We start from the raw sequence: 27567 nt of genomic DNA, 5'->3' as shown, positions 1-27567 counted from the left end.
TAAATACCATCCACTTTTTAGGCTTCTAGAGGTAGCAGTAAACCTCCACTTGTAAGCTTTTTAAATTTTTAAAATATAACTTTATTGTTATTATTAAGGGGTTGTACAGAGGGGTTACCTTTCATAAATCAGGCAATGTGTACACTTGTTTTTGGACAACGTCCTTTCTTTCACTTTCCCTCCGTTTTTCCCTCTTGTCCTTGGCCCACAAGTTGCATAGTTCATTTTCCACATAGTGTCTACTGAGTATCATGACTGCGTTTGTTTACACTTCTTCCCTCCACTCAAAGGTAAGCTTTAAAACGATAACACTCTTAAGTAAAATTCTAAGAATCATCTCTACCACCTTTCTTACCCTTTATTCACAAATAACACTCAATGACAACAAAATCGGTTAAGAAGAAATTATTCAGAGTACACCTACCTGGCGGAGTTTGCAGATCAAAGAGTTTCCGCTCTCACCTTAATAGACGTACAACCCTGCGCTACCTTATGAATCTGATGCCTCCCCTCCAGATGGGAAAGGTGGGCTGTGGAGAGGATTCGAGCACGGGCGCCCCATAACCAAAGGCTTTTGTTACTTCAACTCCGGGCGCTCAGCTGAGCGCCCCCAGAGTTCTTGAGCTCGGAAAATGGTAACCAGGTTCGTTCATCTTCATTTTCTAGTCTCCTCTCCTTGCCTTCTTAAAGAACCGCGGATGGGAGGGCGCTCCGGGGTCCCCCTTACAGTAACCAGTCGACAAATCCGCTCCCAGGGCATCTCACACGCCATGCGACCCGGAGAACTCGCCCGCCAATCGCTCCGTGTTTACAACCGTCCAACAACCAGACCGTTCCATGACTCGCTATTTCTAGAACTCTCTCTGCTTGTTCTTCTGCTGAGGCTACAAAACGGCTCTGGCCTCACCCACAAGCCCTCTCCGGGGTCCCGGTCCCGCCTGCTCTCACCTTGCTCAGCTGCTGCTGGATGAGCTGCTTCAGTTCCGAGGCTTTCTCCGGAGGCAGTGACATGTCGGCGGCCAGAGCCTCCAGGCTGCTCCCCGCCTCCGACGCTCTAACACAGGGGGTCGCCGAGGTGCCGCCGCGGAGCCTCAGTGGAGGACAAGCTCAGCGGCCGACCGCGCGCAGCAACCGAGGAGCGGAGCGCAGCGCAGCGCACCGCAGCGCAGCGTCAGGTCTGCGTCTGGAGAGAACCAAGGTTGCCGCGGCGGCGGCGGCGCCAACTGTTTTCAAACGGCGCCGGGAGGACCAGATTTTGGGCTGTCCACCCCATTGCCTGATCACTTCCGTCCGCGCCCCATCTTGTCGCAGGACCTGCACCACACAGCTTCAGCGCACTCGGTCCACCTGGTCTTGGCAGCTGCCCCAAAGCTCTTCTTGTTTCCTTTCTCCACCCCTGGTGGCGACCTCCTTCAGCACTGTGTGCCGGCAGGAAGCTGGACAGTCCCACAGAACCAGGCGCCGAGGGGATTGAAGGACCCTGTCGGCTAGGCGCCGGGCTCTGGGGACTGAACAGTGTGGACCCGACGCCGATCTCAGGTTTCCGCTTTCCTAGCACCCTCGTTCTTCTCAAGTCCGGGTTCATACCTTTCCTCGCTGCCAAAAATGTTTGTTCCCTGCGGGGAGTCGGTGCCCGACCTCACGGGCTTCACGCTCTTGATGGTGAGTCTCGCTTGAGCTGGCGGCTGCCGCCACCTGGACCCGGGGTAACCCACCCGACCTCGGGAGAAGTGGAGTTGTTTCTTCTGTTAAGGATTTTCAGCTTGAAAAAAAAAAAATAGGAGGCAGATGTCCAAATGGAACCTTTGTCGGTGCCACCAATAGTCGTCTACGAAATGTAGATTTCGTTGACTGTTAAGACGTTTTATGTGTGTGTATTACACATATATTGTACATACCTTGTGCGGGGCAGGCCTAAATTTTATCTTTGAAAGCCTGTTTCCGAATAGTGTAGAGATCGTCCGAAGCTAGCATATCATTGTCATTAGGCAACTACTGTTCGTAACATTTGCCTGTGGACAGTGGTACCATTGCCGGCATTCAGTCATTGTTTCAGTAAGCAGGCTGTTAGGTATAAATATTAGCTTATTCTCAGAGAGTTTGCATTCTCTTGGAAAACTCGCGGAAATCAGTAAGATCAATATAATTAGGAAGTTTGAAAAACATACAGAAAAGCCTGAAGGTAATTGATAGGAGGAACACAACACATGGACCTGTCAAGAAAAGCTTCTTAGAGAAATTAATGTCTTTTACTGGGCTCCGATGGCTCATGTCTGTAATCCTAGCTGCTCAGCAGGCTGAGATCTGAGGACCAATGTTCGAAGCCAACCTAGGCAGAAAAATCTGAGGAACTCATCTCCAATTAACCAGCAAAAAATAAATAAATAAAACCAGCTAGAAGTGGAGGGGTGGCCCAAATGGTAGAGTGCCAGGTTTAAGCAGATATGCAAAGCAGGAACATGAGGCCCTGAGTTCAAACCCCAGTACAAAGCACAGAGAGGGGGAGGAGTTAATATCTGACACAGCATGGAGCATTGGGGCTGCAAAGAATGTGTAGTGGCACTTTGGGAAGGAATTGTTTGGAGGCTCTGTGAATCCAGAAGACACCACTGGTGAATGCATTGTTTTTAGTGGTGTAAGACCAGAGAGAGAACTTTTATTCCAAGGGTCTTTTTAGTCAACAACATGGTGGCCATCTAGGCAAAGTTACTAACTGGAGTGATAAAGGGTAGAGTAGTAGCCTTACTGAAGTGGGTTAAATAAGTAAAAGCCTTACTAGGGTGTGTAGCTATATTTGAGATGGAGAATTGTGTATGTTGTGTATTCATCAGTTCAGAGATGAAGTTGTTAAGCTTTAGTGGACAACTTGGTGAAGTTTAGTTGGCTATGTAGGGTGAGAAGTGAGGTGACAGCTAGGAAAATACATGGAGTCATGAGAGGATTTTTTTTTTTTTTAGAATAAAAGGTGTTAGAACACGAGTACTTGCTGATAGTGAGGAAAGGAGGGATTATACACTTGAGGCTAACCAAAGTAAAAAAATCATTGGGAAGGGAATTACAGGAGGTAGCCAGATGAGATTAATGAGAAGTTAGAAAATGCTTAGGAACCCCTCTATACAGTATGTTCACAAAAAAATAAAACAAGAAAAAAGAAAATGCTTAGGAAATCCTGAAGATCAAAAGAAAACAGTTGTTGGAAGAATGCAATGGAGGAGCTCATTAAAGAGATACTTTGGGATGCTGACCATGATGTCACCTGCTTTAATCTTAGCTAGTGCAGAGGCAGAGACAGGAAGATCCTAGTTCACTAGTAGTCTGAGAAAAATTAGTGAGATTGTCTCAAAACAAAACAACAAGAACAACAACAACAAAAAAAGATGTGATGAATGCCTATAGTCTCAGGTGCTTGAGAAGCAAAAGAAGTAAGTTGGAGGCCAGCACAAGCAAAGTTATCATAAAATCCTATTTGAAAAACAAAACTAAAAGCAAAAGACTAAGGGTATGACTCAAATGGTAAAGCACTTGCCTAGAGGTCCTGAGTTCAGTCCCAAATACTGAAGGAAAAGAATACTTAGGATAGGAGACTGAGGCAGAGAGGATCTTGAGTTTGAGGCCAGCCTGAGCTACCATATATTCTATATTCTTTTTTTTTTTTTTTTTGTCAGTCATGGGGCTTGAACTCTGGGCCTGGGCGCTGTCCCTCAGCTCTTCAGCTCAAGGCAAGCGCTCGACCACTTGAGCTACAGTGCCACTTCCGGTTTTCTAGTGGTTTATTGGAGATAGGAGTCTCATGGTCTTTCCTGCCCGGGCTGGCTTTGAACCGCAATTCTCAGATCTCAGCCTCCTGAGTAGCTAGGATTACAGGCGTGAGCCACCGGTGCCCGTCTCATATATTCTATATTCTAAGGACTGAATCAGATGTAATTGATAAAGGAAAAGGAAGGAATTTCATAATTTAAGCCAATGAGGGAATAATTTTGCTCTTTTGTGAAATACAGATAAAAGGACAAGATTGGGCAAAGTTCAGTCTTATACATATTGAATGAGCTTCCTATGCCATAATCTACATCCAGTAGATTGGAACTAGAAAATAGTTGTGGGATAGGCTGGGAAGGTGGCTCAGAGGTAAAGTGCTTGCCTTGCATGCCAGAGGCCCTGGGTTCGATTCCTCAGCACCACATAAGCAAAAAGCAAAAAAAAAAAAAAAAAGAAAATAGTTGTGGGATATAGGTAGATATTTGGGTCTTTGATGTTATAGGTATGTGTATGTAACGTAAAAGGATCACTTCTGGGAGTGGATAGGGAAAGAGATAAGAAAGTAAGCAAACTGGCAGAAGGCCAAGATTGATTTTGTTTGTACCTCATATCCCTTAACACTTGGCTTTTTCACTGTCTGCACCATTCTTTTCCCAGAGTGATAAGATTCTTTAGCTTATTCAGGTATGTAGTCATTTTTCATCTGAAATGAGTCTTTTCTTGATCATCCTATTTACAATTGAAATGGACTACAAGTACATTTACACTCACTTTTTCTCTGTAGCACTTAAACAGTGTTTATTACATGCAAACCATTAGAATGGAAGCCTCATGAGAGCAGAAACATCTGTTGGTTTGTTTTACTACATGAAATTCAATATGTACCTGTGCACCTGTACAAAAGCATTCAATTCTACTGCTTTGGTTATTACCTTCTGTTAAACTTTTTAAAGAGCTGCTGATTTTGGTGACCCATTTAACATATCTTTTTTTTTTTTTCCAGCCAGCTGTATCTGTTGGGAATGTTGGCCAACTTGCAATGGATCTGATTATTTCTACACTAGACATGTCTAAGATTGGTTACTTCTATACAGATTGTCTGGTGCCAATGGTTGGAAACAATCCTTATGCAACTGCAGAAGAAAATTCAACAGAACTCAGTATCAATGCTGAAGGTATGTCTTTAGCATGGTTTTGTTTTTTGGATTTTTTTTTTTTAATATGTTGTTTTATATATGGTTTTTGACACGGGTCTTACTATGCACCCCAGGCTGGCCTGGAACTAACTATGTAGTCCAGATTGGCCTCAAAAAAAAAAAACCACAGGCTACTCAAGTGTTAAGAATTACAGGTGTGGGCCGGGCGCTGGTGGCTCACGCCTGTAATCCTAGCTACTCAGGAGGCTGAGATCTGAGGATCGCGGTTCAAAGGCAGCCCGGGCAGGAGAAACTGTGAGACTCCTATCTCCAATAAACCACCAGAAAACCGGAAGTGGCGCTGTAGCTCAAGTGGTAGAGCGCTCGCCTTGAGCTGAAGAGCTGAGGGACAGCGCCCAGGCCCAGAGTTCAAGCCCCACGACCGACAAAAAAAAAAAAAGAAAAAAAAGAATTACAGGTGTATTCCACCACATTTGGCTTGAGTCTTTTTTTAATTTGGAATTAGACACAAAGGTGGGCATGGTAATAAATACCTATAGCCTACTTACAAGGAAGGATGGAGCAAGAGAATCATTTCAGCTCAGGAGTTTAAGTCCAGCCTAAGCAACATAGCAAGAGCTTGTCTTAAAAAAAAAAAAAAAAGGCAGGACCTAAAGAGCAATAGATAAATGAGCCCTGATGCTTAATGCTTAATGATGAAATAAAAAGCATAAGTTGGTTTTGATAGAAAGAAGAAAGACTCCAGTAGAACATTCCTAAGAGCTATAATTGAACCTCTGGTCTAAGAGAGCTCATGGCAGTGTCCTCTAGGTCTGGAAAGAAAGGCTTAGTTTAAGTGAGTCCAAAGGCCTCGGCCACAGCAGGCGTGGCCTCCTTTCGTCTGCATATCACTTTCTCCCCTTCTTGGTCTATGTTTCTTAGCTTGGGTCAGAAGACCCAGTGCCATTAGACTAAATGTAGTCTTTGTTTTTCTTTTTTTGTTGTTGTTGTTGGTTGTGGGGCCTGAACTCTGGGCCTGGGTGCTGTCCCTCAGCTCTTCAGCTCAAGGCTAGTGCTCTAGCACTTGAACCACAGTGCCACTTCCGGCTTTTTCTTCTTATATGGTGCTGAGGAATTGAACCCAGGTCCTCATATGCGAGGCAAGCACTCTACCACCGAACCACCTTCCCAGTCCTAGTCTTTGTTTTTCTGTAAAAGAATCCTAGACAATCAGTAAGAGAAGATGATAAACAGACCCCATAGCACCTTCCCTCCCTAATATTTAGTTTATTGAGAGAGAGTGTGTGTGTGTGTGTGTGTGTGTGTGTGTGTGTGTGTGTGTGTGTGTGTGTGTGTGTGTGTGTGTGTGTGTGTGTGTGTGTGTGTGTGTGTGTGTGTGTGTGTGTGTGTGTGTGTGTGTGTGTGTGTGTGTGTGTGTGTGTGTGTGTGTGTGTGTGTGTTGGTCCTGGGGCTTGAACTCAGGGCCTAGGCACTGTCCTTGAGCTTTTTAGTTCAAGGGAGCCACAGTTCTGGCTTTTTGGTGGTTAATTGGAGATTAGAGTCTCATGGACTTCCTACCCAGCCTGGCTTTGAACTACAGTCCTTAGATCTCACCCTCCTAAGTAACTAGGATTGCAGGTATGAGCCACCAGTCTGGCTCTGATAGGATCTTGCTTTTTTTTTTTTTTTTTTTTTTTGGGTCAGTCATGGGGCTTGAACTCTGGGCCTGGGTGCTGTCCCTGAGTTCCTCAGCTCAAGGCTAGTGCTTTACCACTTGAGCCACAGTGCCACTTCTGGTTTTTGGTGGTTAATTGGAGATAGAGTTTCACAGACCTTCCTGCTGGGCTGGCTTTGAATTTTGATCCTCAGATCTCAGCCTCCTGAGAAGCTAGAATTACAGGCATGAGCCACCATGCCTGGCTTAGGATCTTGCTTTTTGCCTTGGGCTAGCGCAAAGAGATTGAGTTGCTTGGTGCTACCTATAGTATATGATTTTCCTTGACCATAAGACTCTGTAATTTCTTCTTGACTGTCAGGCTTGACATTAGGGAACAATGGTTATAAATATAGGATAGGACCAAGTGAGTAGGGAAGAGTTCCTATTGATCATGAAGCACAAGAGCATCTAGTTGCTTCCTTTGATAGACTCTTAGTCATCTGTTTAACCATTTTTATTTTAAGTTTTAGCAGTCTTGAGGCTTGAACTCAGGGTCTGGTAACTGTCCCTGAGCTCTTCTGCTCAAGGCTAGTGCTCTGCCACTTTGAACCACAGCTCCACTTCCAGTTTTTTGGTAGTTAATTTGAAATAAAAGTCTCATGGGAACTTTCCTGCCTGGGCTGGCTTCAAACTGTAATCCTCAGATCTCAGCCTCTGGAGTAGCTAGGATTACAGATGTGAGCCACTGGTGCCTGGCTGTTTAACCATTGTAATGTCAAATCAGAAAGTGATAGAAGAGCTTGAGAGGCCATTGGTAGATTGAAAGACAAATGAACTAATACCTTAGTTATCATATATAAAGTTCTTAGCTTACAATAAAAAAAATCCTTTTGGGAAGTAATCTTACTACAGAAATTCCTGAAAGAAAGATAGCTTTGTTATTTTATGAAATTATTTTATGCCTTAAAAGATATAAGATTTGACAGGCACCTGGCTCATGCCTGTAATCCTAGCTACTCTGGAGGGTAAGATCTGGGGATCAAGATTTGAAGCCATCCTGGGCAAGAAAGTCCATGAGACTCTTACCTCCAATTAACCACCAAAAATGCAGAAGTGGAGCTGTGGCTCAAGTGGTAGAGCATTAACCTTGAGTACAAAAGCTCAGGGACAGCACCCAGACCTTTAAGCCCCAGGACTGGCTGGCACACACATACACACACACACATTTGCACACACAAAAGAAAATATATAGAATATAGGATTTATATACTTTAGTGATAAAAGCTATCATTTACCGAGTATTTACTTTTGAGCTAAATGCTATAATGTGCTTTTATATGTATTACTTTATTTAATACTTACAAGGTAGTTTTAGGGGCTTTTTATTTCTTTATCTTTTTTTCTTTTTTTTTAAGTTTTAATTTTTTTTTTTTATTAGTGCTGGGTATTGAGCTAGGTCCTTGTACTTCTAAGCAAGTGCTGTTCCACTGAGCTATATCCCTAGCTTTCCATAGCTAGATGAGGAAGACATGGCCTGGAGAAGTTCTGTTTGATAACTGGTGTATGATAACTGATGTAACTGAGATTCTTTTTTTTTTTTTTTTTGTCAGTTGTGGGGCTTGAACTCTGGGCTTGGGCACTGTCCCTGTTGTCCCTGTGCTCTTCAGCTCAAGGCGAGGGCTCTACAGCTTGAGCCACAGCGCCACTTCTGGTTTTCTAGTGGTTTATTGGAGATAAAAGTCTCACAGACTTTCCTGCCCAGGCTGGCTTTGAACCTCAATCCTCAGATCTCAGCCTCCTGAGTAGCTAGGATTATAGGAGTGAGCCACCAATGCCTGGCTTTGTAACTGAGAGTCTAATCAAGGCAATGTAACCCCAAAAACCTTACCACTCTGCTATTGCATCTCACTCAAAACACACCCTACTGTGCTGTGGTCTCACAAGCTGGCAGTAAATCAGTGTACGAATATAATTCTTACCTACTTTATTTATGCCTGTACTCAGCCACTGGATCCCAGCCATTTTTTTTTTATTGTGAAAATACTGTACAGAGGAATTACAATTACATGGGCAAGATAATGAGTACATTTCTTATCAAGCATTGTAGCCTCCTCCTTTGTTTCCCCTTCCCATCCTCCCCCCCCCCGCCCTCCCCAATCTTCCCCGCCCCTCCCCCCAATATTCCCCATCCCTTCCCCCCACTCCCCCGCACAAAAGTTGTAAAGTTTGTTTTCGACATAATGACTTGTACATCTCATTGTTGCAATGGGTCCACCTGTATCCCTATTTAAACGCTTTGTTTTCCCCCTTCCCCTCCACAAATTATACCGACATCAAATACAGTGAAAGCAGGGGTTATGCTGTGGGGGAGGGCCCAGCCATTTTTTTTAAAAGATGAGTTATTTAAAAAATGACATTCAATAACCTAATACATATATATATGTATGTATATATGTGTGTGTGTGTGCATCTTAAAAGATAAAATTATTTTCTTACATAACTAAAATGACATTACTGTTAAAATTAGTATTTTCTAATATCTTATTGTATCTCATCCTATTTTACTCAAAATATCACTTAAAATTAGCTTCTTCAGATCAGAACCTGTAATATATCTGACTGTTGTACCCTTGAATCATTTACTTTAGAAAATATGGGGCTGGGAAGGTGCCTCAGTGGTAGAGCGCTTGCCTTGCATGCATGAGGCCCTGGGTTGGATTCCTCAGCACCACATAAGCAAAAAGAAAAAAGCCAGAAGTGGCGCTGTGGCTCAAGTGGTAGAGTGCTAGCCTTTAGCTGAAGAGCTGAGGGACAGCGCCCAGGCCCAGAGTTCAGGCCCCACGACCGGACTCAAAAAAAAAAAAAAAATTAGAAAATAAAAGTCCCTTTTATTCTTCTTCATCATAAAACTGATCTATTGAAGAAAGTCTGACCCATAGACTATAAATATATTACTTCTGCATTTGTCTAATCATTTCCTTGTGCTGTCATTTGGCTTATTCATCTAACTTTTGTAGTTTCCAAAACAAGCTAGGTCTGAAGGTTTGATTTAATATAAGTATTGTTGGTTAAAATATATAAAGGGTGATGTTGTTTTCTATTACATCAGAAGAAAAAGTACATGAAAACAGGATCCTAACATGTTTCACTGATGGAAAATGTAGGAGTTGCTATTACTGAAGATGATGTGTCTTAGATAGTTTTTTTTGTTTTTGTTTTTCTTTTTGTCAGTCCTGGAGCTTTTGAACTCAGGGCCTGGCACTCCCCCTGAACTTCTGTGTTCAAGGGTAGTGCTCTACCACTTTGAGACAGGGTGCCATTTCTGGTTTTTGAGCGGTTAATTGAAGATAAGAGTCTCATGGGGATTTTTCTGCCTGGACTGGCTCCAAACCAAGATCATCAGATCTCAGCCTCCTGAGTAGCTAAGATTATGTGTGAGCCACCAGCATCCAGCTGTGTCTTAGATTGTAAGTTTAGTCTGCCTGTACCCTACAGATTACTTTTCACGCCTATATCTGTTAAGTTGTACTGTATATGTATGTCAAAGATAGACTAGCAGCCTGTGTTTTCTTATAACTACTCTCTTTTTCCTCATTCCTAAATTGCTGCTCTACTTCCTTTGGCCTGAATGTGCCTGGGGCTCACTAGACTGACTTGCTGACTGTGGCATAATCCTTACTCCCACTATATCATATGAATCATAAGGAGATAATTCCCAGAAATTGTAACATGGGAGAACTGATTCTCAAAGCATTTGCTTAATTTATAGTTATGTGCAGTCCTTCCTTTTTGTGTACGTATATGCATTTGTGTGTATGTGTGTGTATGTGAGTATTGGCAATTGAATGAACTCAGAGCCTGAGTGCTTTCTCTCAGCTTTTTTGCTCAAAGTTCACACTTTAACACTTGAGCCACAGCTTACTTCCAGCTTTTTGTTGGTTAGAGTTAAGAGCCTTATGGATGGGGCTGAGAAGGTGGCTCAGTGGTAGAGCGCTTGCCTTGCATGCATGAGGCCCTGGGTTCGATTCCTCAGCACCACAGAAGCAAAAAGAAAAAAGCTGGAAGTGGCGCTCTGGCTCAAGTGGTAGAACGCTAGCCTTGAGCTGAAGAGCTGAGGGACAGCGCCCAGGCCCAGAGTTCAAGCCCCATGACTGGACCCAAAAAAAAAAAAAAAAAAGGAGCCTTATGGACTTCGCTAGCCTTAACTGGCTTCAAACCTTGATCTTCAGTCTCAGCCTCCTGAGTAGCACCCAGCTAATGTGATCTCTTTATAGTGTCCAAAAGCTTTATCTTGGGACTGAGGGTATGTGTGGGTCAAGTGGCTGAGCATCTGTCTAACAAACATGAGGCCTTGAATTCGAATGCCAGTATTGCCTCCAAAAATCTTTTATTATAAAAGCTTAACCTTGGAGCTGGGAATGTAGCTTAGTGGTAGAGTGCTTGCCCAGCATGCGTAAAGCCCTGGGTTTGATTCCTCAGTACCACATAAACAGAAAAAGCCAGAAGTAGTGCTATGGCTCAAGAGATAGAGTACTAGCCTTGAGCAAAAGAAACTCAGGGTCAAGTGCCTAGGCCCTAGTTCAAGCCCCAGGACAGGGAGGAAAGCTTAATCTTTAGCACAGTTGACCTAGACCTGTCTCCTTAGTGGCTCTTTTGTTCATACAAGAACTTATTTGTAGATGTGAAATTGAGGAAAGGATCCTTAAATGTTACTAGAATAGGCCCTTCTAAAATCTAGTGGAAGTTATTAATCTTTTTCCCAGAAAAAAAATATGTACACATATCAGCTCACAGAAAGTTTTATACTATTTCAGGGCCTTTGAAATGTTCTAAAGAATACAAGCATACCTATTCCATGATTTGATTATATGGCTAACATTCTCTTGCTTTTTACTATTTCTTCCATTAATCTCAGTAAGTGTTGCTGTTCTTAGGAGAGAAGAGGGAAGTGTATCAGAAACTGAAAGTTTAGATTTCTTTTTTTTTTTTAATTTAATTTAATTTTATTTGTGAACATACTGTACAGAGGGGTTACAATTACATGGGCAGGATAATGCATACATTTCTTACCAAGCATTGCAGCCTCCTCCTTTGTTTACCCTTCACATCCCTTCCCAGCCTCCCCCCTCCCCCCCACCGAAAGTTTAGATTTCTTAAGAAATTTATTTGCTATAATACCAGAAATTTCTGGGGTGTGTGATGGGGGTGGGGGGGAGGGTAAGGAGGAGGTTGGAAACCTCTGATTTTGCATCTGAAGTCAGAAGAAAAGAAACTATTTTTAGAGATGTGGCTTGATGTGTTATGTAGTCCAGATCCAAACTCTTGGGCTCAAGCCATCTGGTGCCTCACTTTACACAGAAGTTAGGACAATTGAATGCATGTCATCATGCCAAGTTAAAAAATATACTTTTTTATGTTTTCTTACAGTTTAAAGATGAATATATTACATAGGATAAAGCTCATTGGCACATTTTAAGTTCCTTTTAAAATGTATTATTTTAACCAGTTGATGTGCTGCATATGTTTTAAAGCTGGATGTGGTACCATATGCCTATAATCTCAACTTCTCGGAAGGCTGAGGCAGGAAAATTGTGAGTTGAAGGCCAGGCTAGGCAGCATAGTGAGACAGCATCTTAAAAAAAAAAAAAAAGCACATAAATTTTGTGTGTGTGTGTGTGTGTTATACATATGTTTGTGTTTATATATTTTTTGGTGGCTATTCTGGCGTTTGAACTCAGGGACTTGTGTTTGCTAGGCAGCTATTCCATCACTTGAGTCATAACCCCAGCCTTATCTCTTTTTATTTATTCTTTAATAGGGTCTTGGGGTTTTTTTTGTTTTTTTTGTTTTTTGTTTTTTTTTTTGCTGGGAAAGCCTAGACCATGATCCTTCTATTTGTGCTTCCCAGGTAGCTGGGATGACAATTATACATCCACCTTATTATTGAGATTGGGTTTTGCTAACCTCTCAAACCATGATCCTCCCAATCTCCATGTAGGTGTAGTTATAGGCATGAGCCACTATCCCCAATTTATATTGAAAATACTGAGTTGACTGGGTGCTGGTGGCTCACACCTGTAATCTTACTCAGGAGGCTGAGATCTGAGGATCGCAAGTTCAAGCCAGCCTGGGCAGGAAAGATTGTGAGACTCTTATCTCCAATAAACCACCAGAAAATCAGAAGTGCCCTGTGGTTCAAGTGGTAGAGTGCTAGCCTTAAGCTGAAAACTAAGAGATAGCGTGAAAGCCCAGAGTTCAAGCCCCATAACTGACAGAAAAAGAAAATACTGAAATGCAAAAGCTATAATAATTCAGGTATTGTTTTATCATTAATAATTTCAACTTAGGGCTGGGAAGGTGGCTCAGTAGTAGAATGCTTGCCTTGCATGCATGAGGCCCTGGGTTCGATTCCTCAGAACCACATAAGCAGAAAAAAACCAGAAGTGGTGCTGTGGTAGAGTACTAGCCTTGCGCTGAAGAGCTGAGGGACAGTGCCCAGGCCCAGAGTTCAGGCCTCACAACCAACAAAATAATAATAGTAATAATAACAATAATTTCAACTTATTAACTTCTTATGATTTAATTTTCTTTGTAGTATATTCATTGCCTTCAAGAAAACTAGTGGCTCTTCAGTTAAGATCTATTTTTATTAAGGTTGGTATGTTACATTTACTTTTTAAAATTTATTAAAGTAAAATGCAATGAGAAAGTCTCATTGAGAATTAAAATTTTAAAAATCATTTCTACTATATTATATGTATAGTTAAAAATAATGTGACCCTACAGAGAAATAACTTCATAATATTTCAGTATATTACTCTTATTTCATGGTTATATAGAAGGGAACTGAGGCTTATATCTTGGATATTATGACATTTTCCATTCAGGTACTATTGGTAACAAATGTAGGTGTATCAATATTATAGATTTATTCCATTTGAATTACATTTCAGCCCCAAACATCATTGTATAAATTATGTGTATGTCAAGTTACATACATAAAGTACATAAATATCTTTCCACTGCTACCACTTAAGAAAAACCAGTCATCTGGCAGTTAGCTGGGTATAGAATCCAGGACCCCCCTCATGCTAGGCAACTACTCTACTACACTGACAATGAATGAAAACTTTAGTTGTCAGTTATACTAGTCATGTTTCCAGTGCTCAGTGGCCACACTTGACAAGAGGATCATCACTATGATCCTGGAGAGTTCTTCTGGACAGCTGCTCCACATGATCTGACCTTCAGCCATACTGGCTGCCTGCCTAATAGTTTACACACATTGGGTTCCCACTGTTTCTCTGCTTGGAATGCTTTCCTTCTTGAGAACCAAATATCTTACTTCCTTTATTCTTTATCTAAATGTTACTTCATCTGAAACGTCTTCCCTCTCTACCCTTTCTGTGTTCTCTATTCTATGTTCATTTTCATCAAAAATCATGACTAGGGCCAGGCACTGTGGCTCAGTGCTGCAATTCCACTTACTAAGGAGGTGGAGATGGAGATGATTGCAGCTTGAGGCCAGCTCAGGTAAATAGACCCTATAACAGTTAATAAGCCAGGCATAGTGCATACCTGTAATCCTTACTACTTGGGAAGCCATATGTAGGAAGTTCTCAGTCTGAGGCTGGCCTGAAAAATAACTAAAACTAAAAGAACTGGTGGTGTAGCTCAAGTTAAAGAGTACCTGACTACCAAGTGTGAGGCCATAAGTTCAAACCCCAATACCACCAAAAATAAATGAAAAACATCAGTACTTGACATGTCATGTGTGTGTTTATTACCTACCTCTCTAGTGGAAAGTAAACATTCTGAGAGAATCAGGCCTGTGGTATTCACTCTTTTACCACAGCTCCTACAGCAGTGCTTTGTTCACAGAGATATTCTCAGTAAGTATTGGTTGAGTGGCTTATTTGAAATGAGTCGGGCACCATTTGTTCAGGATGTCAGAAATATATGAGGTTGTTTGGGTTTTTTGAGATATTCTCACTGTGCTATTCAGGCAGACCTCAATCTTGCTACCCTCCTGCCTCAACTTCTCAAGTAATGGGATGACAGGCCTGCACCACCACACTCAGTTGGTAATAAGGAATTTTTGTGTGTGCATGTGTCGGTCATGGTGCCTGGAACCATGAGGTTCTATCCCTCAGCTCTTCAGCTCAAGGATAGCACACTACCACTTGAGACACAGCACTAGTTCTGGCTTTTTTTGCTTATGTAGTGCTGAGGAATCAAACCCAGGGCTTCATGCATGCAAGCCAAGCACTCTACCACTGAGCCACCTTCCCAACCGAAATAGGGGATTTTTAGTGGCAAGGTTAACTCTATAAAACATGTTTTAACTTTTTATTGAAGTATACATAGAGAGAAGGACACAGTTCATAGATGTATAGCCTGATGAGTTTTCACAAAGTAAACTATGAAACCCAGCCTCCTGGTCAAGAAATAACCTTTCAAAGGACTATGATCCTTCTCACATAGATGGCATCTTTAATAGTGTGTGTTCCTCTAGCTTTCTGTATGCGACATTCTGTCTGTGATGTTTATCCATTTTGTTGCCAGTGACAAGTGTTCATTCTTTCTTTTGGCATCCTGCTGTGTAAGTAAACCATACCTGCCAGTAGCTTGAGGCTACCAGGAACAGTGCTGCTTTCATCATTTGTGAATTTATAAGACTCCTTTCTTCATTAAAAGAGTTAGTATTTGAGTTTTGCATGGAGAGTAACCTACCTTTATAGATTATGCCACATGACATTTTGGTCCTCTTCCAGTGTCTTTTTTTTTTTTTTTTTTTTTTGTCTGTTGTGGGGCTTGAACTCTGGGCTTGTGTGCTGTCCCCTGGGCTCTTCAGCTCAAGGCAAGCACTCAACCGCTTGAGCCACAGCACCACTTCCAGTTTTCTAGTGGTTTATTAGAGATAAGAATCTCATGGCCTTTCCTGCCTGGGCTGGCTTTGAACCATGATCCTCAGATCTTAGCCTTCTGAGTAGCTAGGATTACAGGTGGGGGGGGGGGTCCAGTTGTGGGGCCTGAACTCTGGGCCTGGGCACTGTCCCTCAGCTCTTCAGCTCAAGGCTAACACTCTACCACTTGGCCACAGAGCCACTTCTGGCTTTTTTCTTTTTGCTTATGTGGTGCTGAGGAATCGAACCCAGGGCCTCATGCATGCAAGGCAAGCGCCCTACCACTGAGCCACCTTCCCAGCCCCCCAATGTCATTTTAAAAATTGAGATAGGTACCAGGCGCTGATGGCTCATGCCTGTAATCCCAGCTACTCAGGAAGCTGAGATCTGAGGATCATGGTTCAAAACCAGCCTGGGAAGAAAAGTCCCTTTGAGACTCTGATCTCCAATCAACTACTCAAAAAACAATTGTTGCTGTGGCTCAAAGTAGTAGAGTGCTAGGATTGAGCAAAAGAGCTTAGGGACAGTACTCCCAGGCCCTGAGCTCAAGCCCTACAACCTACAAAAAAATTGAAATAGGCAATTTATATACTTCTAAGTTAAATCTGGAGATGTAAATAAAGAATGATTTTTAAATAGTAAACATTTACTGAGCATGGTTTCTTTACACTAACACTATTTGAAATATATATATATTAGTCTACTTTAATCTTCACAATTCCATGAGGCAGCTACTGGCATTATTCAGTAGATGAGAAGTGAAACCCAGGAAAGTTAAGCAATTTCCTGAGGCATACACTCCTGAAGAACTGGAGACAGCATTCTACTTCAGGCAACTTGCCTCTTTCTGGTGTTATACTGTTTTTTCTCTCTGTGTGTCTCTCTCTGTCTCTTTCTCTTTTCTTTTCTCTCTCTCTTCCCTTTCTTCCCTCTCTTCCTTTTCTCCCCTCTCTACTCCCCCCTCCTCTTTTTCTCCCATCCCTCTCTCTTTTTTCAATGCTGAGAACCAAACTCGGGGCCTTGCACTTGCTACACAAGCACTCTTCTACAGAGCTAAATCCCCTTACACCTGCTGTCTTTTTTATAATTAGCCATTTTTCACTTCCATTTTTAAATTTTAGTAACTATTTTTCATTTTCATAAAGCAGGTTCCCCTCCCCCCCAAATTTTGTAACTCAGATTTGGCAATTGTTAAAATGTTGTCACACCTGCTTGATCTTTCTGTGCCTATAAAAACACACACACACACACACACACACACACACACACACAAACACACACACACACATTTTCTGTAAACTAATCCAGAAATTGGCTAGCAATAGGATACTTCACCCCTAAGTGCTCATACTTTCAACAGCAAGGACAGGTTGCTAGGGCTTTGACTCTGCCTCGCATGCATGAGGCTTGTGGACAGTGTTCTGTGCCACAAAAAAGGACATTCTTGTCACAACCATAACACTTGAAAAAATCAGCATATAATAACTTATTATAAAGTGTTACTCGGAGAGAATGAGGGAACAGATGATACTGTATAAAAGGAAATGTACTTATTACCTGATTTGTGTAAGTGTAACCCTTCTGTATATCACCTCTAAAGTAAAAAAAAAATTTTAAAAAGTGTTACTCACTCATTTCCAAAATTTCCTTCAGTTTTGGATTCAGTTAAGAATCACATGTTGGGCTGGGAAGGTGGCTCAGTGGTAGAGTGCTTGCCTTGCATGCATGAGGCCCTGGGTTCGATTCCTCAGTACCACATAAGCAAAAAGAAAAAAGCCGGAAGTGGCGCTGTGGCTCAAGTGGTAGAGCGCTAGCCTTGAGCTGAAGAGCTGAGAGACAGCACCCAGCCCCAGAGTTCAGGCCTGACAACTGGCCAAAAAAAAAAAAAAAGAATCACATGTCATAGTCCTCCTCTTCTTTCTATTCGTTGTTGTTGGTGGTGGTGGTGGTGGTGGTGGTGGTGATTGTGGGGCTTGAACTCTAGGTCTGGGTCCCTGAGCTCTACAGCTTAAGACAAGCACTCTACCACTTGAACCACAGCAAGACTTCCGGTTTTCTGGCGGTTAATTGGAGATAAGAATCTCACAGACTTTCCTTGCCTAGCTGGCTTTGAACCACGATCCTCAGATCTCAACCTCCTGAGTAGCTAGGATTACAGGCATGAGCCACCAGGTCTTGGCTTTCTTTCTATTTTTCCCTGTATTATTTTGAGAAAGGAGGCTGTGTGTCCATCACTCTGTAGTCATCTAGTGATTTCTTCATGATTAGATTTCAGTCAGAAATTTCTAGGAATGACCGTGTGATAAATATTAATAGTAGATTACTTAAGTAACAGAAAGGGAAATTATATTTAGAGTAGAGTATTTTGGAATCTAGATTTCTCAAAAAATTATAAAAATAAATCACTGCCCTTTTTATTTGCAGTTTAAAAATAGTGGATCTGACAGTACTAATAATTTTATTTTCCAGAAATTGTCATTATCACATAAAGTTGATAAAATATTATATAGAATATTCTTATAACTAAGATCCCACTTTGTTTTTACTATTTCTTATACAAAGTACAAAGCCAGGCCATTCTGTGAAAAACTGCTTTCCTGGGTGAAAAGTAGTCATTGTTCCAGGGTTATTGTTCTCTCAAGCAGCCATTCATCTCACCGTAATGACCTCCAGCTTCGCAGGTATGTTCCTGTCTTTATTAATGCTTTACTCTGTGATCACTTTTCTGTTGAAAGGTTCAAATAAATTCTTAAAGCCATGTATATCCTTACCTCTCCTAATTTGGTAGAGAAGGTGGAGAGGTAAGTATAGTTGGGTAGATCCTCTGAGGTTAGTATGTCTGAGTACAGGTAAGGCTTTGGTGGGAAAAGTTTTAGAACCATACCAATAGTATTTGCCCTTGTGTATGGCCATTGCACAGAACTTGACTGAGAGAAAAAAGGATACCCAAGATTTATTGATTGATAAATTTTTGTGTGTGTGGCACTAGTGTTCAAACCCAGAACTTGAGCCCCATCCCCTACACTACTGACTGAGAATTTTTGAAAGATTAAACTGATACACTATACTGATATATTATCTTCATTTATGTTCATATTCAATCATCTGTAATTGTATAAATCCATTTGTTTCTCAGAAAACTTCATAGCATGTCAGAGTGAGTCCTTAAATATGAGACAAAGTATCCTAGAAGTAGAAATATAAGGTCTTACATTTTATCATTATCATAGAAAGTTGATAAAAAAGTATTGTATAGACTGCTCATTATACTCTAAAATCTGACTATTAAGTTATAGTTTACTGTGTACACACCCAGATGAAAAATATCAAGTCCATAATCACCTTTCAAAATGAGCTAATTTCTAGGACTGTCAAAATAGACATAGGAATCATGGCAGAAAGGAAGGTTGCTATTGGAAGTAGATCTGGGTTTTTGTTTGTTTGTTGTTATTTTTTTTGTCAGTCAGCGGGGCTTGAACTCTGGGCCTGGGTGCTGTCCCTCAGCTCTTCAGCTCAAGGCTAACACTCTACCACTTGAGCCACAGCGCCACTTCCAGTTTTCAGAGTGGTTTATTGAAGATAAGAGCCTCACGGACTTTTCCTGCCTCAGCTGGCTTTGAACCGAGATCCTCAGATCTCAGCCTCCTGAGTAGCTAGGATTACAGGCATGAGCCACCGGCGACAAGCAGTAGATTTGTTTTTATAGTGGCTTTGCCTTGGTTTAAATTTTCCTCTGTTTACAATTTCTCTCCTAAATATATAAATAGTAAGCTAGAGTGATTATTTTTGCATAAATTATTCTTCCACAATCTGCTGAGACTGGTATTTTGCCTATGCAATAGGATATATGGAAATCAAGGTAATTTACATAGAAACCTGGTATTTGCCACTTACAAGTGTTCATATTTGTGAATTTTCTAAAAATGCAAATTATCTGATTGTTTTTAGTACTCCCTTCCGGTACCTACTGACACCTTCTGTGCAAAAGAGTGTTCTAAATAAAATAAAGAGCCTTAACTGGGAAGAAATGGAAAAAAGTCCATGCATTCCTCAAATGAATGATTCTGAATTATGTATCCGTATTCCGGGAGGAGGTATCACAAAAGCACTCTATGATGAAAGGTGAGTTTGCTTGGATTTTGTTACTTACTTTATTTAAAAATAAAATTGGCACCAGGAGCCAATGGCTCACGCCTGTAATCCTAGCTACTCAGGAGGCTGAGATCTGAGGATTGCTGTTCAAAGGCAACGCAGGCAGGAAAGTCCATGAGACTCTTATTGCCACTAAGAAAAACCACTAAGAAAACTGAAAGTACCACTGTGGCTCAAGTGATAGAGCGCTATCCTTGAGCTGAAGAGTACATGGACAGCACCCAGGCCCAAAGTTCAAGCCCCACAACCAACAAACAAAACAAGATAAAATACAATAAAATTGGCAATTTGGGCTATATAGTGAGACCCTATCTCAAAAGAAAAAAAAGCTGGGCACTGGTGGCTCTCATCTGTAATCCTAGCTACTCAGGAGATAACAGCCTCATGCACTAAGGCTAAGACGTGAGTAGTACAGTTCAGATCCAACCTGGGCAGGAAAGTGCATGAGGCTGTTATCTCCAGTTACCCACCAGAAAACCAGAAGTGGTGCTGTGGCTCAAAGTGGTAGAGCACTAGTCTTAAGAGAAAGAGCTCAGGGAGGACTAGGAAGTTGGCTTAGTGGTATTGTGCTTGCCTCGCATGCATGAGGCCCTGGGTTCGATTCCTCAGCACCACGTAAGCAAAAATGGCAGAAGTGGTTCTGTGGCTCAAGTGGTTGGGCACTAGCCTTGAGCTAAAGAGCTGAGGGACAGTACCCAGGCCCAGAGTTCAGGCCCCATGACCAACCAAAAAAAAAAGAGCTCAGGGACAGTGCCCAGGCACCGAGTTCAAGCCCCACAACTGACAAAAAAATAAAAAAGGAGCTGGCTATAGTGGCTCACACTTCTGAATCCTGTCTTTGATCCTGCCTAGTCAAGAGACTGAAATTGGGAGGATTGTGGTTTGATGTCAGCCTGAGAAAAAAGTTGTTGAGCTATGAAAGCTGGACACAGTGGCTTAAGCCCAGCCATAAGTCAGAGAATTGTGGAAATGGAACTGGCTCAAGTAAAGCACCAGCACTGAGTGAAAAAGCCAAGGGCAGCACCCAGGCCCTGAAATTAAGCCTCAGTATTGGCACACCAAAGGAAAAAAAAGGATTTGAGGCCAGAGAAAAATCAAAACAAAAATAACCAAAACCTTTTTTTGCTTTAGAGGTATGGCTCCAGGGATTGAGGCAGAACAAAGCCTTGAGTTCAAACTCTGGTATCAAAAAAATAAAAGAAGAAGAAAAAGAAAAAACTTAATTGGTACTATGGCTCACATCTGTAGTCTCAGTTCTCAGGATGCTGTGACCAGAGAATCACTTGAGTGTAGGAGTTCTATATCAGCCTGGTCAAAATAGTGAGACCTTATCTCAAAAAATTACATATACATACATACATATATCTATATCTCTCTATATAATAAAGTATATTGAATTACTTATTGGACCTTTGGGAATGTATTTATCAGTGTATTCTATAAAATATCTTCAGGAGAAAGATTTAAATTTATCTGTAGATTGGTTTCTGAAAAGCTGTATTTAATACTGTATTAAGTTTGACATCTTAGGAATCCTGATAATTAATATAGCCTGTTAAACTTTTCAAAAATGGCATTAAAGCCATTTTTGTTCATACCTATAATTCTAGATACTCAGAAGGCTGAGATCTGAGGATTGCAGTTCAAAGCCAGCCCAGGCAGGAAAGTCTGTGAGACTCTTACCTCCAATTAATCACCAGAAAACTGAAAGTGGTGCTGTGGCTCAAGTGGTAGAGCACTAGCTCAAGTACAGCACCCAGACTCCGGAGTTGAAGCACCAGGACCTGCACACAAATAAAATACTCTGTATAAGTTCCATACTTCTGAATTTCCTAGTTTTCCTTCTGTTATGATTGCTAGCTTTACTGTATTAAAAAATACTTTATATTCAATTTGTGTAGACTTGTTTTATGGTCTGTTATCTACCCTAAAGAATATTCTGTGTATAATTGAGAAAAATATATAGTCTTTTGTTGGTGAGTAGAGTGCTAAAAGTATTCATTCTCTTTGTGTGTGTGTGTGTGTGTGTGTGTGTGTGTGTGTGTGTGTGTGTGTGTGTGTGTCTGTCTGTCTGTCTGTCTGTCTGTCTGTCTGTCTGTCTGTCTGTCTGTCTGTCTGTCTGTCTATCTTGGGGCTCCAAATCAGGGCTTGGGTGCTGTCCTTGAGCTTCTTTTGCTCAAAGATAGCACTCTACCACTTGAGCCACAGTTCTACTTCTACTTTGGCACTGGGCCAAAGTAATGATTCTTTACCTTCCTTTTTTTTTTAAATTTTTTTATTGTACAGATACTATACAGAGGGTTACAGTTACATGAGTAAGGTAATGAGCATACTTCCTATTGAGCACTGTTAACCCCTCCATTGTTTTCCCCCTACTATCCCTTCCCTCCCTACCTTCCCCGAGGTTCTTTTTTTTTTTAATTGTGATTAAGTGCTTACATATTTTCCCAAATTTCACTGTATTGTGGAATAATGATGCTCATTTAAAGTCACAAGTTCATTCTAACTTTCCTGGAGCAAATTGTCTATCACAGTCTATAACATATAACAGTGTACACATATACACCATACATGTGATCAGCAGCATGGGGATATTTAGTAGTGGTTCGACCAGATGAGTGGGGGTTCTTTGTTTCTTAAGTCCTGTTAATTTTGTCGTATCACCTAACATTTTGGATTTAACATCCACTCATCAGGGAGACCATGCACTGTTTGTCTCTTTGCTCTTGGCTTACCTCGCTCAACATGATTTCTTCTAGCTCCATCCATTTCCCTGCAAATGCCATTATTTTGTCATTTCTAATGGCTGTATAATATTCCATTGTGTACAGATACCACAATTTTTGGATCCATTCATCTGTGGTGGGACATCTGGGTTGTTTCCATATCCTAGCTATTGCGAACAGTGCTGCAATAAACATGGAGGTGCATGTGTCCTTGTATATTGGTTCCTGTTGTTCAGGGTAGATGCCTAGAAGTGGTATGACTGGGTCGTAAGGGAGGTCAGTCTTTAGCTTTCTAAGGACCCTCCAGACTGCTTTCCAAAGTTTTAACAGAGGGTAACATTGAAACTTCTCTGGCTTTTTGTAGTAGAAGCAGTGTTAAGTTTCAGACCACAAGCCTTTCTAATGTGTAATTGAAACAAGAGCATTTAGAATTAGACTTCCCTAACCAGGTGCCAGTGGCCCATGCCTGAAATACTCTCTACTTAGGATACTGAGATCTGAGGATCACAGTTCAAAGCCAGAAGTGGTGTTGTGGCTCAAGTGGTGGAACACAAGGCTTGAGTAAAAGAAACTCAGGGACAGAGCCCAGGCCCAGAGTTGAAGCCCTAGGGCCGGCAAAACAACAAAAAACCAGACTTCTCTGACTCTCAGGACTCATGAGTAGAGGCTCATGCAAAGATTGAGAGTCTCTGAAAGATTTAAGAATGGCAAAGTGAGATAATATGGGCAAGGCAAAAAACTTTACTTTCTGTTTGCTAGAGATGGATCTGTGGCCAACCAGCTGAGTATCAAGCCAGTCTCTGAGCTTACACAATCGCCTGTGTATTCTTAGTCTCCTACTTAGGAACTAGGTGGTTGTCAGTCCTGTACTCAAACCTTTTCTTTTTTTTGGGGGGGGGGGGAGGTCTGGTTGTGGGGCCTGAACTCGGGGCCTGGGCGCTGTCCCTCAGCTCTTCAGCTCAAGGCTAGCGCTCTACCACTTGAGCCACAGCGCCACTTCCGGCTTTTTTCTATTTGCATATGTGGTGCTGAGGAATCGAACCCAGGGCCTCATGCATGCAAGGCAAGCGCTCTACCTCTGAGCCACCTTCCCAGCCCTTTTTTTATGTTTTTTATTGTGAAAATACTGTACAGAAGGGTTACAGCTACATGAGCAAGGTAATGAGTACATTTCTTATCAAGCATTGTTGCCTCCTCCTTTGTTTTCCCCCTACCATCCCACAACTACATTTCCCCCCTCCCCTCGCACATTTTCTGATAGTTCTAAGAAAATCTGTAAGAAGAACTCTGAATGCTTTTCTTATAGTTCTTGGTTTGGGGAAATAGTTTTGCTTTGTTGGCAAAGAGGAAACTGCACCGACATTGTGTCAACTGATCACTGGCTTTGAGGCCTTTATAGCAGTATAGAAAGTTGACAGTTGAAGTTAGACTTATTTTAAATCACTTCCACTCTATACCTCTTCCACTTAATTAGGGGTTACCCAGGTATGGTGGTATACATCTAGAATCCCAGCACATAGGAGGCTGAGATAGGAGGACCTATTTGAGGCTGTGTAGTAAAGCTCTGTCTCAAAAATAAACCAAAAGAACCCCTGTAGGCTAATCATATTTTCAGTCTGCTTTGTTTTATTTGGTAGCTCTGTAGGGGTTTTTTGGTGGCCTTATCCTTGCTAGGAAGACTATCACTTGAGCGTGTGTGTGTGTGTGTGTGTGTGTGTGTGTGTGTGTGTGTGTGTGTGTGTGTGTGTGTGTGTGTCTTTCCTGGGGGGCTTGAACTCGGCCTGATACTGTCCCTTAGTTTTTTTGGTCAAGCCTGATGCTCTGCCACTTGAATAACAGCTCTTCCTCTGGCTTTTGGGGAGTGAACTGAAGATAAAAGTCTCATAGACTTTTCTATCTGAGCTGGCTTCAAACTACAATCCTCTCTGATCTCAGCCACCTGAGTAGCTAGAATTATAGGCATGAACCTCTGCAGTTTCAGTGTCTCTAAGTCTGTTGCCTTATCATAATAGCTCACATGTCCATTGTCTATGTTATATATATGTCACTGTCTCTGCACTTTGCTATCATGATCTCTGTTATTCTTCATGACAGTTTTTGATGTGGGTTCTGTTGTCTTTCTGAGTGAGGATCACTGTTCGCACTTTTAAGTAGGAATGTAAGAGTTTGAATCCTGGCATTCTGTCCTGGTTCTTGTTCTGAATCAATTCATTTGTGAAACAGACAACTAGAGCTTCCTCAAGGACTGTTATACAAATTGATTCATAAAATTTTCAGTGTTTTGCATGTATGAAATACATAACAGTATCCGTAAAAGGAATAAGCTTGCTTTCCTTTATTCCACTGTCTTGCACCTTTCCTTCACTACTTTAATAAGAAAGGTGTTATTTTCGTTCAGTCTCTTTTTTTCTTCAATCTTCTGAAGTAGGTTTTGGGAGTAGATCAGAAGGTACCTAATGTGCTATAATCAAGGATAGACAACATGGTTTTTCCTGTACCCTTGGGGTGAGGCACCAACTTGCACATTCCCCGTGTGGCTACCTGGTTGTCGCACACATAGAATGTTTATGGGGCAATGTAGACCAGCAAGTCATCTTAGGATGTTAAATCTTTTCCTTGCCTAAAATTTTACCAGGCAGGTTAACCTACTTGTAAAATTAACACACTAGAATCAGCATCTTCTATCAGGGGAAGAATATTAAATTGTTCTTTTTATTTCTTTTAGCTGTTCTAAAGAAATTCAAATGGCAATTCTGCTGAAATTTGTTTCAGAAGGGGATAATATCCCAGATGCGTTAGGTCTTGTCGGGTACCTAAATGAATGGCTTCAGATAATCAAACCATGCGTAAGTTTTATTATAGCATAAGTCTATCATTTTTCTAGTTATGTATTCATCAACTTGCATTTGCTATATTATATAAGTATACTAGATAAATGAAGGGGTGGGTCAAAATTTAGTTTAAGCTGAATTTCTGAAAATAAGGTAATTAGCCAATCTATTTCTTACAGTTGTTTGATTAAACCCAATTTTTCAGAAGAAAGTCTGAGTTCATTGTGTTCGTTGCTTGTGCTACAATAACTATGCCAGACATATTCTTTTAAGAATGAACAGGTAGGACTGGGAAAGTGGCTCATTGGTAGAGTGTTTGCCTTGCATGTATGAGGCCCTGGGTTCAATTCCTCAGCACCACATAAGCAGAAAAAGCCAGAAGTGGTGCTGTGGGTTAAATGGTAAAATGCAGAGCTGAGGGACTGCGCCAAGCCCCAGAATTCAGGCCCATGAATGACCAAAAGAAAACAACCAATGAGCAGGTATTCTGTGAAGTTTAGTATTATTTTAGGGAAATAAAAAGTATTGCTATGTGAGTCATAATAAAGACGGTGGATGAGTTCATTGCATCATAGGAATGCAGTGGCCTTTAGGCAGAACGGAAGCACCACAGGGCTGCTTTATATCCTGGGTAACTGGTGCTTTTGCTAAGAAAAATGGAAGCTAGTCACTTCGTTTTCCAACTTCTATTCCTTTTTAATTTGATTTTACTTAATAGGCATTTGTAGCCATTCTGGCATATGTAGATTGTTTGAAACTTGAAGTATGTCTTCACTTGATGAAAACATAAGAACTTACTAATTTTTCCTAACAGTAAGACCTAAAAGTATCAAAGCCAGAAGGGAGATACGGTAACAAAACTGAGGGATTAAAGTATTTTGTTCATTTACAGAGTGAAGATCCTACAGCGTCTGCATTACCCTGGAAGCTCCCCAGCTCCTGGAGACTGCTCTTTGGCAGTGGTCTTCCCCCTGCACTTTTTTGATCTGTTGCACTTTTTGTCCCAGACACTTAATACCAACACAACTAACTGTCCAGAGAATATTAGGAAATCCTAACTTGTCACAGAAAATCCCAAAGACAAAGGAGTAAACATAAGGTTTTTGCCAGCTTTTCCTCACATACAACAAATGTAAATTTTGTACAATAAATTTTATTTCGTAACTTGGTCTGAAAGTATCTTTTTGTTTTTCGTAATCTAGACTGATAGTTTCCGTTGCCTACCACATACCAGTCAGTGTGTACTCCAGATCTGTAGGTTAGCTGCTTTACCTCTATGCCTTGGCTTTCTCATCTGTAAATCTAGGGCAAGTAATACTAATGGGCATGGAATCTTCCTGCAGCACTCTGTAAATCAGTGCTGTAAATATTCCTTTTGATATGTTCATCATCCTGGATTCTGTAATCTCTTTCCCTCTTGGTGACAATATTGAGTGGGAATTGGCATCAATTAGCATTGTAGTTGTAAGCGTTCCCACAGAGATACCAATTTAATACGTGGGCCAAGAAATCAGAAACCAGTCAAGATCACTTCATCAAGTGCAGATCCAAATGGCCACGGAAAGGTTAAGGGTCATGTCACTTTGCCTGTGGTTGCCCCCCAGCCAAAGTGACAAACAAGCATGAGCAGAGGAAGTCACCAGTTTACAGCTGCTGGATGGCTGGGTTGGAGAAGGCTGGAACGCGTGTCTTTTGGTTAGTGTTTTTCAGAATACTACCCAAGGTACTGGTTTCTCCCACACTTGACTTGAGTCATTGATGGAACAGCCATAGCTTAGTTACCCCAAAGCCACTGAAATCAAGGGCAACTAGTTAGGGGACTCTGGTGGCACTACATCATGCAGGTCCACAAGGGTTACTATGGCTGGGCACAGAAATCCAATTTATAGCTTTTCTCTAAGGAAGAAGAGAATGTAATTCCCATGAGTCTGGCTTTTCAGAGCTTGAGGATTGCTGTCTCAACCTAAGTTGGATCACTTATGGGAATCTATGGCGTCTTGATTACAGAGAACCTACAGAACAAAGGCAGTTTACTGCAGCAGCACCAGTGAACCTGCAGTACTGCTAATGGACACCAGAGAGAGTAAGAGATCAATCTGAAAATGAAAACAGCAAGTTGGCTTTGTGAAAATATACAAGCTCCAGTTTATCTAAGTGGTCCCTCCTGTACAAAGCTAGGCATTGGAGGCTCACACCTGGATCTTAGCTACTCAGGAGCTGAAGATTGCAGTTCAAAGCTAGCCTTGGCAGAAAACTTCAGATTCTCTATCTCCAATTAAACAGCAAAAAAAAAAAAAAAAAAAGTGGAACTGTGGCTCAAGTGGTAGAGTGCCAGCCTTGACCAAAAAAGCTAAGGGATAATGCCCAGGCCCTGAGTTCAAGGCCCTGTACCAGCATTCCCCC

At 41.5% G+C, this 27567-nt stretch overlaps 2 protein-coding genes across 8 annotated transcripts in view; one reads left to right on the top strand and one right to left on the bottom strand.

Annotated features, from left to right (window-relative positions):
* Cep76 (centrosomal protein 76) overlaps nt 1-1133 on the bottom strand; it is a 31322-nt gene extending 30189 nt beyond the window's left edge. For 2 of the 7 annotated variants that reach the window (XM_070029598.1, XM_070029604.1), the window contains exon 1: nt 949-1131. In XM_070029598.1, the coding sequence (XP_069885699.1) occupies nt 949-1011 (63 nt within the window). In that variant the 5' untranslated portion in view covers nt 1012-1131. Of the gene's footprint in view, nt 1-424; nt 765-948 lie in introns of those variants that run through there. The other 5 variants (XM_070029600.1, XM_070029601.1, XM_070029606.1 and 2 more) reach the window with 4 other exon arrangements.
* Nucleotides 1134-1471: 338 nt separating this feature from the next.
* On the top strand, nt 1472-26328 carry Psmg2 (proteasome assembly chaperone 2). Its single transcript, XM_070029607.1, has 7 exons — nt 1472-1662; nt 4760-4931; nt 13145-13203; nt 18018-18136; nt 19404-19577; nt 25059-25179; nt 26057-26328. The coding sequence occupies exons 1-7, from the start codon at nt 1606-1608 to the stop codon at nt 26147-26149; spliced, it is 795 nt and encodes a 264-aa protein (XP_069885708.1). The 5' UTR covers nt 1472-1605; the 3' UTR covers nt 26150-26328.
* The last annotated feature ends 1239 nt before the right edge of the window (nt 26329-27567 follow it).

The sequence above is a fragment of the Dipodomys merriami genome, unplaced genomic scaffold (assembly GCF_024711535.1).
Source record: "Dipodomys merriami isolate MVZ:Mamm:240054 unplaced genomic scaffold, mDipMer1.0.p SCAF_2, whole genome shotgun sequence".
Taxonomy (NCBI): Eukaryota; Metazoa; Chordata; class Mammalia; order Rodentia; family Heteromyidae; genus Dipodomys; species Dipodomys merriami.
The sequence above is the reverse complement of the archived record's forward strand: the minus strand, read 5'-3'. Positions and strand labels throughout refer to the sequence as shown.